We start from the raw sequence: 17,832 nt of genomic DNA, 5'->3' as shown, positions 1-17,832 counted from the left end.
AAACAGAAAAACTAGTTATGTTTCAAAGAATAACAACACATCTCTTTTACCAAAACACCTTGCTCCTTCTTTTACCAAAAAATTTTGCCTGGGGAGTTAAATTAGCCATTGTACCCCAAATTTCCTCATTTCTAGAACCCGACATGGACTTCTGAAGGAGTTTAAAAATGCAGCGTTTAAGTGCTGCCATAACTTGTATTTTCACTACCAGCCTTTGAGGGAGGCCTCAAGCCAAATTCCTCTTCTTTCAGATCCTACAGATTTGTTGGGTACTGAGCCAACTAGGGTGTTTCTTGCACTGGGCTGCTGATCCTTTGTCACATAAAGACAGACACATTTCTACAGAAGGCAGCAAATAAATAGATAGTTCATGGCAATATTAGCTCAGAAAGCATTAGGGGAAATTTCCACAAAGGCAATAAACATCTTCCCCAGCAAAATGTTAAGCAGGGAATCATTAGACAGTGATTTACTTACTGACAAAAGGTAAGAGAAAAAGAGAGCTGCAGTCAGGCTAGTCACTGGATCTCTGGAGATAAAAATGGACTCTTATTTTGTTCAAAGCACATCTAGGATGCAATAATCCTTGCTTTACACCATATTTACTAAGGTAACAATATGGACATAAATTGACATTTCTGTTTGTGTTTATGTCTTAAAATAAGTTAATTTTATTTGTTATATTTCTGTACATCATTTTTCATTGGTGGTCAGAGAATATAAAGAAGGAGTGGCGTAAATTCAGAGGTGTCAAGAAAATCAAAGTAACTTGCTGATTTAAAGAATGTCATACAAAAGGAGGTGGATGTTTCTGACTCATCCATAACTCAAAATGCAGCTCCATTTTGACCTCATGACCAGGCTATTTCATCACTATGAGGCAACCGCTGTTGATGTCTACAATGTTGATGATCCTAAGGTCAAAAATAAAAAAGCCACCACCCAAAAGGCTATTTTAATAGAAACTTATGACAGTGAATTCAGTTCAGTAGTTTTCAGCTTATATTTTCCAAATCCAAAACGCTTCAGGGTAAGTTGCCATTGCTTAACAGCCATTATCCAAAATACAAGTGGGAATGTTTTCATTATGCACCTCTGGGTAAAAGTTTTTTTTTCAATCTCACCATGATTTTAATTTTATTCAAATCTCTAGCCAATTGCACAGATGTTAATGGAGGTGTATTTTTGCTTCAATGTCTATTGCAATATTCTCATTGCATTCTGCAGGTCCTCCAGTAAACGTTACTTGCAATATTTTTATCAACAGTTTTGGATCAGTCACAGAAACGACCATGGTAAGTCCTGCAATGCCACTGGCAAGAGAAAGACATGACTCAATTATGCCGTGAACACAAACTGTCAAATTTTCTATTGTTCAACTTGCAGGGCCTCCTGTAAATGTTACCTGCAACATATTTATCAACAGCTTTGGGTCAATAGCAGAAACTACAATGGTGAGTGGGGCTGAGCATTGAAGCCATCGTGTGAAGGAATGGGACGTGGGATTGAAGTGCACTGTGGCATATTTGTGAGACATTTACTGAGTGCCAATTTCCAACTTTGCTTACCTCTGAAAAGCAATACTTTATACTACTTTATTTTGTAAAGTCATTTGTCAAGTGTTCATCACTCAATATTCAGTAATCTTATATCCATCATGCCAGAGAAATTTTTAAAACATTTGATGTTTTAATGGTTTTCTGTAGAATTATCCACAATAAACATGATGCATAGTTATGGATATTTAAATAGGTGCATCTCCAATGCTTCAGAAGTACAAATTTCAAAGTTTCAGAGATGCAATAGTATCACCAGTTTTTTACATGAAATGGGATTTTTAAGATAGTTGAGCCTCCCTTCGATGCCACATTTAAGATATATTCCAAAGGGCTGAACTTAGAAAAATACACACACACAAACACATACACACACACACAATTTTGTTGGCAAGAGAAAGTAGTTCCAAGTCCATGACAATTATACCATATGCATGCCTTTTCCAAAAACAAAAAACAAAAAACTGTAAACTTAAAGCTAATTAGAAGCTCATTATAGAGTATGAGTAAACATGTTTCATATATGTGAAAAAGATTTCAGATACTATAAAATCTACAGTGCCTTTAATTTTTTTTTTTTTTTTTTTTGAGATGGAGTCTCTCTGTCACCCAGGCTAGAGTGCAGTGGCACGATCTCGGCTCACTGCAACCTCCACCTCCCAGGTTCAAGCGATTCTTCCACCTCAGCCTCCCAAGTAGCTGGGATTACAGGCGCACACCACTATGCCCGGCTAACTTTTGTATTTTGGTAGAGACAGGGTTTTACTATCTTGGCCAGTCTGGTCTTGAACTCTTGACCTCAGGTGATTTGCCCGCCTCGGCCTCCCAAAGTGCTGGAATTACAGGAGTGAGCCACCACAGGATCTCACTCTTCTGCCCAGGTTGGAGTGCAGATCATGGCACACTGAAACTTCAAACTCCTGGGCTCAAACGATACTCCTGCCTCAGCCTCCCAAGTAGCTAGGACTACAGGTGTGCATCACCACATCTGGTTAATTTAAAAAAAAATGTGGCAATGAGATCTCACTATATTGCCCAGGCTGGTCTCAAATTCCTGGCCTCGAGCAATCCTCCTGCCTCAGCCTCCCAAAGCACCATCATTACAGGCATTAACTACTACACCCTGACTTCTAAACACTCTTCATAAATGTCATGGTCATGTTACCTGTGACATAGCCTATTGGATCATTAAGAGTTCTAGGCTACAGCATGGAGGTTGCATTTGGGTGAGATATTTTCTTGGTCCCCATATTATTTACTTTAAGTCCTAAATCAATTGGCTGGGTCTAATTTGCATGACTATGTAAAGTTTACAACCATTCATTTGATAAAACCAAAATCAAGTGTAATTGAGTTTGACTAAGTATTATGGTGCCTGATGTCCTAAAAATAATAAGCATAATGCCATTGAGAAATTTTAAAAAGTTTCCTTGTTTATATGAATTTTCTCTTTTTGGCAACTAACATCATGTTTAATAAATTACTGTACTTTGTGGTGTCCTTCATGTTAGGAAGAATTAATTTACCTTTACCACTTTTTTCCCACTGGCAAAATTAGACATAATTCAACTCCACTACCCATTTTGATATTATTCTGAAACATTATTACCCAGAAATGAGACTTGTGAGACTTTGACAGGATGTAGTGAATTTAAAAATTTACCTCAATAGGATAGTTTTGATAGGGTTATTAAATGACTCATAAGAAAAGCTAAACATAGAAAGAGTATATCAATTCCCGGGTTGACATTCAGTTTCTGTCTCTCCCCTCTTGGCTTTATCGTAATAAGAGAGGGGGCAAAGCTTCCAGTAGCCCAAATCACTGTCACCAGCTTTACACGATGGCATTCAATGAAAATATTTGCACGACCTAATGCTGATTGCATTAATTAGACTCCCATGTTGCTTTGATTAAATCTCCTCATTGCATCGTATTCTCAATCAAAAATGTAAATGTGTACCTTTTCGATGTTCATTACTGCAAAAAAAGCTAAACATTTAAAGAGATTAAAATGGAAGCTATGGATATCCTTGTTTTCTCCTATATTGAACAGCTACTGAAAGTTTAATAAATGAGATGCTCAGGTACTTCCTGGTCACTTATTTAGTGACCTCTGTCATGCTTCTTATCAGAAAATTTGGAAACTGTTGCTCAAGGGTAACATACACAGCCTGTCTATTCTGCTGTATAATACGGATTGAATTGCATGGTTAGAAAACTGATGTATATTGTGCTTCTTTTGTTTTACTTCTTAGCTTTGATATAATGACAAACTTCATTTGCTTTAAAAATATATTTTGTTTTATTCAATTTTGGCTTTGGTGAAAAACTACAGAAAATATTTTTTGGAACTCTATCATGCTTGTCAAAGAAGAAATCCTCAGGCCACCTCGGGTAGGGAATGGCAAATTTTTTCTGTAAAAGGCCAGACAGTATACTTAAGACTTTAAGAGCCAGATAGTCTCTGTCACAACTATGTGATTCTGCCCTTTTGGCATGAAAGCAGCCATAAACAATAGTAAGCAAATAGTTGTGGTGGTGCACCAACAAAGCTTTACTTACAAAAACAGGCCAAGGCCCAAGTTAGCAAATAGGTGTGGTTGTGTACCAATAAAGCTTTATTTACAAAAACAGGCTGAAGCCAAATTTGGGCCACAGGCCATAGGTTGCCAGCCCCAGATTTAGGGCATCAGTATTTAAGTGGATGCATAATAAGAATGTGAGAATTGCTCCAACAAGAAATGGCCTTATCTTCCAAGATAATTGAGGCCCTGCCTGGGACTCCACCCGGTAAACCAGTCTTAATTAGCTCAGGCTGTGATAACAAAGTATAGATTGGTTGGCTTATAAACAACAGAAATTTATTTCTAACAGTTCTGGAGGCTGGAAGTGTGAGATCAGGGTACTAGCATGGTCAGGTTCTGATGAGAACTCTATTTGGGTTACAGACTGCTGAATTCCTCTGGTATTCTCGCATGGTAGAAAGAAAATTATCTGGAGTCCCTTATATAAGGGCAGTAATCCCTTTCATGACTGCTCTACCCTCACAACCTCATCACCACCCAAAGGCCCCGCTTCTACCCTCTAATACGATCACATTGGAGGTTAGAATTTCAACGTATGAATTTTGAGAGGATACAAACATTTAGTCCATTGCACACCCAAAGTGTCATCACAGCCCAAGTTTTCTCTATCATACCCCTACGATTTCACCATCCATAAATTTACTGATAGTTTCACAAAATTTGACTCAGAAAAATTGGTCAAAAAAATTAAACAGAAACAGATTCTTCCCTGAACTGTCTTTAGTTGTAGTCAGAATCCTTAGCTTTATGCACAGCGATGAGGTCATTGAGGACATTGATTGGTGCTATTTTCTGGGGTAATAGTTTTGATTTCTCTACATTTTCCAGAATAAACTATGTCCAAGAATGCCTCAGAATTTTGAGTTTCTAAATCTGTTGACTTTCCTCTCTTCCCTTACACTTCACTCTCACCCCACTATCCAAAGAGCATTATTAAAAGTTTTAGTTTGGGGTATTTGTTTCCAAATAAAAGGCAATGATTATGTATTTAAAGAACTCAACATGGCTTTCTTTGTTGCTATCCAGTCTGCCCTTCCTATGGTTAATGAAGTCCCACTAATTTATTGTAGGTATTGCCTGCCCACAAAGTATAGGCCTGCTTACAGACCTAATACCAATGATCACTCTGATATGTTAGTGTCAGAGATATGTACTCACAGGACAACACATTTGTGTTACTCTAAGGAATATTTTTATGTATCATTATTTTTATGGATATATTATTCAAAAATGCATTTTTGTTCATTAAGAGACACAAAAATCTGTCAGTGGTCATTGCTAGTTGCCCCAGCATTAAGAGTATTCAGTGGAACAAATTTTGTGTGTCCCAAAGACTTAGATTACTAATAAGGAGAAAACGATAAGATAGGTTATATTCTGTTTTTGAAATGCGAGTTTACCATTTTCTTTTATTTTTCTCTTTTCTTTAGTTTCTGATGGCAAGTGAATTTACAGGATGGGGAGTATATTTGCAACCCCTGTTTCCTTATATAAAGGCAGAGTTTGAGAATTTTAGTAATGTCAGTAAGGGTCAAGGGTGCTTTCATACTACCGTCTGTATGTAGCTTTCCCCCAAGTTTGGGCCATCAGAAAATAGAGAAAAGATGCTCTCTTCCCAGCTTCAAATGATTGCCTGGAAGGATGTAGGTAGATAGTGTGTGATTTGGACATATGGATACTGGAACACTATCCATGACACAGCAGTAGATCCTACTCTGCTCCTCATTTAACAAATAGGATGGTGAACTGAAAGTGTACAAAATGTGTCTGCTCAGAGAACATCTCCAGAATATAATTCTAGGTCCCTCAAATCCTTCCCCAAAACAAACATTTCACATGCTTTGCTGGTTTCTTCTGCAGAATGAAGAGTTGTTTTATCTCCAATCTGAAATCACACTCCCGAAGAACTCAGATTAAGGAGATAGACAGCCCCTTATTAGAATGCATGTCGTGCTATAACTTCTGAAATAAGACTATGAGTCCCCTTTCATTCTATAGCTGCATAAACAAGTTATAAGAAGATGCTAACTTATCAGGGATAGCAGGTTGCTACATTTCTTATTTCTGACTTCTTAAGGAAGAATCAAGAATCTATTACAAGTCTGACTTTTTTTTTTTTTTTTTTTTTTTTGAAATGGAGTCTCCCTCTGTTGCCCAGGCTGGAGTGCAGTGGTGCAATCTCTGCTCACTGCAACCTGCGCCTCCTGGATTCAAGCAATTCTCCCACTTCAGCCTCCCGAGTAGCTGGGTCCACAGGCATGCACCACCACACTTGGCTAATTTTTGTATTTTTAGTGGAGACGGTGTTTCACCATGTTGGCCAGTCTGGTCTCGAACTCCTGACCTCAGGTGATGCACCCACTTCAGCCTCCCAAAGTGCTGGGATTACAGGCGTGAGCCACAGCACCTGGCTCAGGTCTGACATTTTTTTAAACAAATATATAAGGTGACCTTGGTCTCTAAATTAGCAGTGCAATGGTAAAGCTTCAATTTATCATAAAGTAACTGCCCCCTATAACTTCAAACTCAAGGTTAACTTCTCATATTAAAGCTCACACAGACTTGAGATTAGGCCTACTTTGGGCACTCTTCCCAAGAGCTGCTGCCTCCAAAATGCTCTATGAACTTGATCATCAGGATGAATGTATTTGAAAAAAAGTCATGGGAATTTGTATAGTTTAGTAAATAGGTAAAAAACCAAAAACTGTATTGAAGCTTTTTTCCATACACCCTGATCTTTGCAACTTAATTATTTTTTTCCCTTTTGATCCTGGGGGATTTCGCCCAAACTTGCCATCCTGAAATTGTCTCCAGAGTAGAGTGACTCCCAGTGGAGTGACCAACTATCCCAATTTGCCTACACTGAGGAAGTTCCCTGGGTGTGAGAGTTTTGGGGCCAAAATTGGGAAGTTCTCAGGCAAACCAGGACAAGTTAGTCACCATTAGAGTAATGTAAACAATGACCAAAAATCCAGGTGCCAAATATGTAGAGATGGAGCAAGTAAGGGTAAAAAATGTAAAGAAAGAGAATAAGAATGAATTAGTATATATCACACTTGTGGTCACAAGTAGCAATAGTGGATAACTACTAGCTCTGAAACCACAGACTGGCTTGGTTAGGGAATACTGTTGAAGCCTCAATCGGAGTCCAGATTATCAAGTGACGTAGTACTTTCAATGAACCTAAGGTCTTTGAGTAGAAGTCCCCAGGAGAGCAGTCACTGCTCCCAAGCTATTCATTAGCACAGAAGAAAATTCCCAGACCAAATGGGAATGCCAGGGGTTTACCTAAGGCTCCCACAGTGTTCCGATTGAGAACATGAAACATCTCTGTTTGGATGAAGCATCAAGTAGATACAACACATCCAGAGAAAATGATAAAATAAGAATTTCAAAAGTAAGTAGCTGCAAGGAAAATATTTTGTCAACCAGCGAGACTCCGTCTCCAAAAAAAAAAAAAAAGAAAATATTTTGTCAACATGAAAGATCTTAATGTTTATGTTGATAAATTTTTAAAATATTGCCCCATCATGTCATAGTTTTATAAGATTTTCACTACTAAAATTACACAGTGGGTTTCCTTCTGCCCACAGCATCTGAGCAGAAAGGGACCAGAGATCATGTGATTTCTGATTTGGAAAATAAATCAGTTTTATTTGACAATCTGCCATCACAGACTGATTTCTGTGTTCATTGTTTACCTTTTTCTGTAGCAAAATCAGCTTGAGTTAGTATTATCTCATCCCAAAATGAATAATTCAAACACTAAAAAATTCAACCAAGTCAACCTGTTTTATTGGTGTTCTGGTTTGGTTGAATCTTCCTTTTTCTTTCTACCTTCTGTCCGCTCTCCTAATGGAACTAAATGGTTTATTTTGACCAAGGTATACACAGTTTGGTTTACTTGGACACCAAAGCTGTATCAAATTAGGGAGAAGAGTGAGAGGGAAATGCAAATAGAACTCTTATGCCAGGGTAATCAGTAACACTTGTCCATGGCATTTCTGTAGGACTACCGAGTGAATATCTTTCTGAGACAACAGTGGAATGATTCACGGCTGGCATACAGTGAGTACCCAGATGACTCCCTGGACTTGGACCCATCTATGCTAGACTCCATTTGGAAACCAGATTTGTTCTTTGCTAATGAGAAGGGTGCCAACTTCCACGATGTCACCACTGACAACAAATTGCTACGGATTTCGAAAAATGGCAAAGTGCTCTACAGTATCAGGTAAGCCTCCACTGGCTGCACATGTTCGCATCTCCATTTCTCTGCTAACATAGAGCTGCCTGATTCTGCAGGGTAGGATGTATATGAATATTTGACTTTTGTGGTTTCTTGTTTATCATTTGAATTTTAAAGTTGGTGGAGAGTATCAGAAGTCCCCTTGGTCTCATAAATGTGATTCTCCATAACAAAAATGTATTTGGTAGGATGGTACATGGTTAATGGTATTGTGTAATCACCTGCACAAATGTGTTCCTGATTGCTTCAATAAAGGAAGTACAGGCTATTCATTTCAATTGCCATTAAGCATAATATACGAAATCTCATTTCAATAATTCTGTCATTCTGTAACATTTAGACACACACACGCGCGCGCACACACACACAAATTCAATAGCTCAGCATAGTCATTAACAACATACTTTTAGCTGGATAAGTGGAAACCTGGTTCCAATGTCAGCTTTGCTTCTAAGTAAACATGTGACCTTGATCTCTTAACTTTTCTTGGACTTGGGCCGGGGACAGACAATTCCTGAGATCCATTTTTGCTGTTATATTCAAATATCTTCTCCAGAAGTGTTATCACTCTAGGCTCAAAATAATCTCCCCCTTTTCTGAACTCTAATAGCAGTTTCTCTGTAAGGCTCTTATTTTTTCCTGCCTTATATTTTGGTTACTTCTGTTCATGAGTATAGCATAAAAACATGGATTTCTGGAATTAGATCTAAAATCAAACCCAAGTTTTGCCACTTACTAAGTTATGTAACCTATAACCCTCAGTTACTTTAATTTTAAAATGGGAAACTCCATGTTTATCTCTGAATATTCTTGTGTGAATGAGTAATGTAGTGGTCAGCAAATATTTTCTGTAAAGGGCCAGATATTATCTCAAATGTTGCAGACCACATTGCCTCTGTTGCAACTACTCAACTCTATCATTATAGCTCAAAAGCAACCATAGGTAATATGCAAACAATTGGACATGGCTGTGTCTCAATAAAATTTTATTTACAAAAATAGGTGGTGGACTGGATTTGGCCCTTTGGCTGTAGTTTGCCAACGCTAGATATAAAGTATATTAAAAATACTTGCCACAGTACCTGACACAGAGTAAATGTTTGATAAAATAATGGCTATCTGTATTTTGAAATCAGTTCTTTTTTTTAATGTTCAACATCTCTAATCATTAAAGAAATGCAAATGAAAACCACAATGAGATACCATCTCACACCAGTCAGAATGGCTATTATTAAAAAGTCAAAAAAATAATAGATGCTGGTGAGGTCACAGAGAAAAGGGAACACTTATACACTGCTAGAGGGAATGTAAATTAGTTCAGCCATTGTGGGAAGCAGTTTGGCAATTTCTCAAACAACTCAAAGCAGAATTACCATTTGAACCAGCAATCCCATTATTGGATATATACCCAAAGGAATATAAATCATTCTACCATAAAGACACATGCACGTGTATGTATGCTCATTGCAGCACTATTCACAATAGCAAAGACACAGGATCAACCTAAATGTCCATCAGTGGTAGACTAGATAAAGAAAATGTGGCGGCTGGGTGCCGTGGGTCATACCTGTAATCCCAGCACTTTGGAAGGCCGGAGTGGGCAGATTACGAGGTCAGGAGTTCAAGACCAGCCTGGCCAATATGGTGAAACCCCATCTCTACTAAAAAGTATAAAAAATTAGCCGGGCATGGTGGTACGTGCCTGTAGTCCCAACTACTCAGGAGAATTGCTTGAACCCAGGAGGCGGAGATTGCAGTGAGCCGAGATAGTGCCACTCCACTCCAGCCTGGGAGACAGAGTGAGACTGTCTCAAAAAACAAAAACAAAAAACTGGCACTATACACCATGGAATACTACACAGACATTAAAAAGAATGAGATCATGTCCTTTGCAGCAACATGGTTGGAACTGGAGGGCATTATCCTGAGTGAACTAACACAGGAACAGAAAAATATTGTTCAGTGAATAGTACAGAATAGTACAGTACTGTTCAATTGAACATGCAGTACAAATGCTGCATGTTCTCACTTACAAGTGGGAGCTAAGCATTGAATATATATGGACACAAAGAAGGGAACAACAGACACTGGGGCCTACTTGAGGGTAGAGGGAAAGAGGACGACGAGAATCAAAAAACTGCCTTACAGGGTACTATGCTTATTGCCTGGGTGGCGAAATAATCTGTACACCAAACCCCCATGACATGCAATTTACCTATACAAGAAACCTGCACATGTATCCCTGAACCTAAAATCAATGTTTAGAAAAATTAATGTTCTTTTTCGGTAGTAAGCTCTTAGCTATTTCAATTCAAGATATTTGGTTTTTGTCTTTTTTGTAACATCTACCAAAGGTCTAGGACAATGTACTGTATATGAGAGATAGTACATTGAATAAACTATTGGCATTTAAAGGTCCTTAATAGAATGCCCCCCTTCTCTATATAATTTTATTACCAAAAAAGTGGACAGCTAGTCTCCTTGCAAATAATTTTTCCAAGTTTGCATACTCACCATCATCACAACCTCATTTGACAACTCTATATATGATTTGGTTCTGTACTGTAAATTCCATTCTTATACCTAATAATTTCACACCCTGCTGATGGCTGAGAGCCCCAATGTCTTGTGGAACAAAAGAGGCTGCTCATTTGTAAAAAGTGGCAAAGTCACTGCTTGCACAGAAAACCAGGAAACTTCCCCCAATGACCATTTCATTTTTAAGGAAACACAAAACATTCTCCATGGTGATGTGTTTGGTTGGTGTAAAATGTAGTACTGAGCACAGCATAAGTCGATCGGACCTGATAAAATGGGACATATGTAGAGTGTGGCGCTAGGAAGGAGAGTTATAAAAAGCAGCGCAGAGCATCAGCTGCCCCAGCTAATCCCCTGGGCCTTGGGTGGCATTTGCTCTAATGAATATCAGGCATCACATACTGCTGAAATAAAATCAGGTTGTTGTTGCTGTTGTTGCTTTCTTGCTGTTTTACAGAGGTCTTTACATTCTAGAATCATCAAGAATATAATGCTCCCAAGCCTAGACCCAGAGGCAATTCTTCTATCTCTGGTTCCCAAGCATAGCACATAACAGGCCCTGAAATGCCCTAACAATTGTTTTGGATTAGGTGGGGTTTGTCCTGTGGCAGGCTGTTTTATACTTTTCTTTCATTGTGAGTGTTCTCTGAAATCAAAATAAAAAACCTTGGTAAAGGAGAATTGGGGATATCATTTTAAGAAAATACAAGCTGTTGGGAGATTTGAGCTGTAAGAATCTAATTTTTTGCTTCGAAGGGCTTTTGATGAACCAGATACTGTGCTGGGTCTAGAGATCCAGAACTAAGTAAGATGTGGTCCTTCCCCTGCAATGACTTCAGTCTAACAAGGCAGGGGGAAACATGATAAATTAAGTAATAGGAATAAATAGGAAACAAGAAAAACAAAAGTGGCTCTAATTTTGCAAATGAATTATGTGACCAAAATATTGCCAGAATTTGGGAGTTGGCATCCACACTCCTGTTTGTCACTGGGCTCAATTTAACTAGAGGTCAAGGAGTAACTAGTGCTAATATATGCCCAGCTGCAGGTTTGACTCAAGTTTAAGGCCAAGGCAGGTACAGTTGTGTCCATGTCTTTTTTTTGTTGTTGTTGTTGAGACAGAGTCTCGCTCTGTCCCCCAGGCTGGAGTGCAGTGGCTGGATCTCAGCTCATTGTAAGCTCCGCCTCCCGGGTTTACGCCATTCTCCTGCCTCAGCCTCCCAAGTAGGTCCATGTCTTAAAGGTGCTGAAAAGTTCCTACTGAAGTTCCATTAGGAAGTAATTCCCCTGCATACTCAGGTTTACGACACAAATACTCCCAGGAGAGGAAATCCACTGGCTTAAATCCATACTAAACTCTAAAAAGCTGATATAAAATTTATTTCTGAGGATGAACATATTGGATTCCTAAGAGTATAAATGGGATAGAATGAAGAAAGGTTGAGAATGATACAAGGAAGGGGCTAGAAGTACCAAATAAAAACCCTAAAACTGTCTCCACATACACAGTAAATACTTAAGCAATTATTTAATTATGTAAGCATGTGGTCCACATTTTAAAAAGTAATGTTCTGTCTTGATACTCTGTATTTGCATTTTCCTAAAACCTAAAGCAAATACTAATTGCATTTAATCTGGGGAAAATTCCATGTTTTTCTTAGCTTTGTAGGTGTAGGGGTAGAATTAACTCTCTATGGACACCAAAGTTCAAGGCTTTTATGGTCAAACAAAACAAATAGAGAACTATACAGTTCATTGATTTCATAACAAGCAAGATCACATTTCCTAATACTTCATATATCTATATTCCAAAAGGTAGGGGTCTAAAAAAAAAGAGAGATGGCAGTAGACTAGAACTCCCTAAGTGTCCTCCTTATGAACACTTAGGGTACTTGACTAAAATTCAAACAAATCTTTTAAATAGGAAGGAAAGGCCTTAGCTCAGTGTTAATAAACCTTTTATCCAGTGTAGTAGGGCACAGTCTTTGTTGATGAAAAAGTACCAAATCCATTTCCGTCCATTTTTCTTCTTTAGTATTCATTCTCTAATGTTTTATCTTACTCTCTGTTTTTTTCCTAAGTTTTTTGTTGGTCCACCCATTAATTATTGATCACCTCTGACAAAAGTATACATTTTGATTTGTAAACCCTCTTCAGAGAAAGTCAGTAATCCAGAGACCATGCTGGGCCTAAATATCAAGTACTGAGTAAGATGTGATCCTTCATCTGGGATGGGGAAAGAGAGTCAAACTCTAAATTCAGAGAGAGTCAAATTCTAAATTCACATTACTTACAATGAATCCATACTTGAATCCATACTGAAATAGTGAGGTGAATTTTGAAGGTTGTACATATTATTGTTTAAACAATATTTGTTGAATTTAATATAATGAGTTGGAATAAAGGTCAGGACATCATGGGATATGGTGGACAACATGAAAGAAAAAAGGAGGAGGAGAGCATTTTTGAAGAACAGCTTGTCTCACATGCCCACAGTATCTTTGCTGATATTGTCTTCTTTTTAAAAATCCCATTGCTTCTGAGAATTTAGTCAGAAATATGACTTTTATAGAAGGATTTTTTTTTTAAATTTGAAGTTACCTTGTAAAATATCTAATCCAACATGCTTGTTTTAGTGATAAGGAAGTGACTTCTTTCAGAAGTTGGGTTAATCCAAACAATGGAGTTAGTAAGTAGGAAAGCTAGGACAAGAATCAGGGCTCTTCACTTCTGTTTCAGTGCTGTCATTTCCTACCCCCACATTAATTCCTCATTTACTTCAACCCAAGTCAAAAGATACAAACACACACAATTCATGTTGCAGCAAAGGGCATCATTTCATGCTTTTTTATGGCTGCATGTATTCTATGGTATATATGTACCACATTTTCTTTAATCTACCATTGATGGGCAGCTAGGCTGGTTCCATGTCTGCTATTGTGGATAGTGTTGTGATGAACATACAACTTCATGTGTCTTTTTGTAGAACAATTTATTTTCCTTGGGGTATACACCCAGGAATGGGATTGCTGGGTCAAATAGTATCTCTGTTTTAAGTTATTTGAGAAGTCTTCAAACTACTTTCCACAGCGCCTGAACTAATTTACATTCCCACCAACAGTGTGTAAGTGTTTGCTTTTCTCTGCAGCCTTGCAGCATCGGTTGCTTTTTGACTTTTTGATAGTAGCCATTCTGACTGGTGTGAGATAGTATCTCATTGTGGTTTTGATTTGTATTTCTCTAATGACCAGTGATGATGAACATTTTCTCATATGTTGGTTGACCACTTGTATGTCTTTTTTTGAGTGTCTGTTCATGTCCTTTGCCCATTTTTAATGGGGCTATTTGTTTTTTGCTTGTTGATTGGCTTAAGTTCCTTATAGATTCTGGATACTAGGCTTTTATCAGATGCATAGTTTGTGAACATTTTCTTCTATTCTGTAGCTTGTCTGTTTACTCTATTGATAATTTCTTTTGCTGTGAAGAAGCTCTTTGGTTTAATTCAGTCCCATTTGGCAACTTTTGTTTTTGTTGCAGTTGCTTTTGGGGACTTATCCAAAAATTCTTTTCCAAGGGCAGTGTCAAGAATAGTGTTTCCTAGGTTTCTGTCTAGGAATTTTTTTTTTTCTTTTGAGACAACGTCCCGCTCTGTCACCCAGGCTGGAGTGCAATGGTGTGATCTTGGCTCACTGACAACTCTGCTCCCAGGTACAAGTGATTTTCCTGCCTCAGCCTGCCAAGTAGCTTGGATCACATGTGCATGCCACCATGCCCAACTAATTTTTGTAGTTTTAGTAGAGATGGGGTTTCCCCATGTTGGCCAGGCTGGTCTTGAACTCCCGACCTCAAGTGATCTGCCCGCCTCAGCCTCCCAAAATGTTGGGATTACAGGGATGAGCCACTGTGCTCGGCCCTGTCTAGGATGTTTATAGTTTGAGGCCAGACACTTAAATCTGTAATCCATCTCGAGTTAATTTTTGTATATGGTAAAAGGTAGTGGTCTAGTTTCATTCTTCTGCATATGGCTAGCTAGTCATTCCAGCACCATTTTTTGGAAAAAGGAGTCCTTTCCCCAGCTTGTTTTGTCAGCTTTGTCAAAGATCAGCTTGTGTGTGACTTTATTTCTGGGTTCTCTATTCTGTTCCATTGGTCTATGTGTCTGTTTTTGTACCAGTACCATGTTGTTTTTATTACTGTAGCCTTATAGTACAGTTTGAACTTGGGTAGTGTGATGCCTCCAGCTTTGTTCTTTTTGCTTAGGATTGCTTTGGTTATCTGTGCTCTTTTTTGGTTCTGTATGAATTTTAGAATAGTTTTGTTTTCTAATTGTGTGAAAAATGACATTGTTAATTTGATAGGAATAGCATTGAATCTGTAAATTGCTTTGGGCAGTATGATCATTTTAATGATATTGATTCTTCAAATATATGAACATGGGTTGTTTTTCCATTTATTTGTGTCATCTCTGATTTCTTTCAGCAGTGTTTTGTAGTTCTTCTTGTAGAGATCTTTCTCCTCCTTGGTTAGCTGTATTCCTAAGTATTTCATTTTTTTGTAGTTATTGCAAATGGTGTTGTGTTCTTAATTTTACTCTCAGCTTGAACGTTATTGGTGTATAGAAATGCTACTGATATTTGTACATTAATTTTTTGTGTCCTAAAATTGTACTAAAGTCATTTATCAATCCAGGAGCCTTTTGGCTGAGTCTTTAGGGGTGTCTAGATATAGAATCATATCATTAGCTAAGACAAATAGTTTCAGTTCCTTTCTTCCTATTTAGATGCCTTTTATTTCTTTCTCTTGCCTGATTGCTTTGGCTAGGACTTCCAGTATTATGTTTAATAGGAGTGGTGAGAGAGGATATCCTTGTCTTGTTCTAGTGCTCAAGGGGAATGCTTCCAGCTTTTGCCACCCAGTATGATGTTGACTGTGGGTTTGTCATAGATTGCTCTTATTATTTTGAGGGATGTTCCTTTGATTCCTAGTCTGTTGGTGGTTGTTATCATGAAAGGATTTTGAATTTTATCAAAAGATTTTTCTGTGTCTATTGGGATGATCATATGGTTTTGCTTGAACCTTGCTCAAAATATATGCTCACGCCTGTAATCCCAGCACTTTGGGAGGCCGAGGTGGGTGGATCACGAAGTCAGGAGATGGAGACCATCCTGGCCAACATGGTGAAACCCCATCTCTACTAAAAAAAAAAAAAGTACAAAAATTAGTTGGGCATGGTGGCGGGCGCCTGTAGTCCCAGCTACTCAGGAGGCTGAGGCAGGAGAATCACTGGAACCCAGGAGGCGGAGGCTGCAGTGAGCAGAGATCACACCACTGCACTCCAGCCTGGGTGAAGAGTGAGACTCTCTCTCTCTCTCTCTCTCTCTATATATATATATATATACACACATATACACACACACACACACACACACGCATATTTTGTGCATTAGGTTATTTAAGCTAGTTTTTGTTTGTTTGTTTGTTTAGAGGAAGAGGTCCTTATATTTATTAAAGAAGCTATGACCCTCCAACTGTTAAGAGCTTTGTTTCCAGATTTACTGCATGCCTCCAGAATGGGTATACCTAAAGGTGAAGTTATTAAGAAAATATTGTTTGCTTTCAGTGTGTTATTAAACTGACCAGTTATCTGGGGGCCTCATGCTACCCTCTGATAAACCATAAATAATTATAAAATTGCCCCTTAACAATAGCACCCCATATCACCAAAACATCTGTTCACCTCATCATCAACCTTTATCTGACCTAAAACTTATTCCTTTATGGCACTGGAGGTGATTTGCTTGTTAATCCCTTTTGATTCTATTTGCAATTCTGGGTGTTGATAATTCAGTATTCTGCCTTCCCAGTAGTACTGGAGTTGTAATAGAGAACCCTTGGGGATTGGCATGCTTTTCCCTCTGATGATAGATTACAGGCACCACTGAGAGTAGGTACAGTGCAGATTTCTAGACAGACATCCAACGGTGTTCCTCCAAACAATCTTGTCTAATGACCAACTCTACCCACATACATAGAAGGCTAGCTTTTCTCACATGGCCTCCCATCCTTGACTGATCCTATAGTCTGATGCAAGAACTTCAAAATATTCTAACTTTAGTTATAAATTTTTTTATGGCATAGGGAATAAGGACATTCTCTACTTAGATGTCAGAGCCAAAAATAAAATGCACAATGAACTGAGACCTGCCTTAAATGTTACCAGTGGTGTTGCTTTGATTACCTTACTCTCAATTTTGATGAGACATGTAAGCCCACATTTTCTATTAGAAGGCAGCTATGAAAAACTATGATTTCTTTTCCCTGTGCATATTTGGACCATTATTTATCCTTATGTTCTATAATCCAGGCAAAATTACATTCTCATTTTCTAACTCTGTGTCCAAATCCTCATTAGTATTGTAACTTGACTTAATGAAGTAATTAATGTCTGTAACATAAGCGCCCACATCAGAATTAAGCAGTCTTCAGAGAAGTGGTTGGAAATGCCATGGAAACCACAATGATTCCATTCTTCCTAGAGGCGAGCAAGGTTGGGAGGGTGGGAAGCACGGGCATGCACATATGTTAGTGGATTCAGCAGGAGCTGTGGTGCAGAGGGGCTATTTTTGGAGAGAGGCCCTTTACAAAGGTATGGCTGAGGGTGGAAGTGTGAAGGTCCAGAAAGTGTGTTGTATGTATGACAGACTCTCATAAAGTATGGAAAACTTTGTTGAGCTCCTGCTCAGGTTAGAAATACACAAACACTATGGGACCTAATATTGATTCAGACACAACAGAGTAAGGATCTTGTACTAGTCAGGGTTCCCTAGAGGGACAGAACTAAAAGTTACATATGTTTATGAAAGGGAGTTTATTAAGGAGAACTGACTGACTCACACCATCACA

The 17,832-nt window shown here is 38.3% G+C and overlaps 1 protein-coding gene across 3 annotated transcripts in view; it reads left to right on the top strand.

Annotated features, from left to right (window-relative positions):
* The window catches only part of GLRA2 (glycine receptor alpha 2), a 220,310-nt gene that overhangs the window by 44,137 nt on the left and 158,341 nt on the right, over positions 1-17,832 (top strand). For all 3 annotated transcript variants that reach the window (XM_007991077.3, XM_007991076.3, XM_073013864.1), the window contains 2 exons: positions 1,228-1,295; positions 8,153-8,376. In XM_007991077.3, the coding sequence (XP_007989268.1) occupies positions 1,228-1,295; positions 8,153-8,376 (292 nt within the window). The remainder of the gene's footprint in view (positions 1-1,227; positions 1,296-8,152; positions 8,377-17,832) is intronic.

The sequence above is a fragment of the Chlorocebus sabaeus genome, chromosome X (genome assembly GCF_047675955.1).
Source record: "Chlorocebus sabaeus isolate Y175 chromosome X, mChlSab1.0.hap1, whole genome shotgun sequence".
In the NCBI taxonomy this organism is placed as follows: domain Eukaryota; kingdom Metazoa; phylum Chordata; class Mammalia; order Primates; family Cercopithecidae; genus Chlorocebus; species Chlorocebus sabaeus.
Note: the sequence above shows the minus strand (reverse complement) of the source record. Positions and strands in the feature narration are given on the sequence as shown.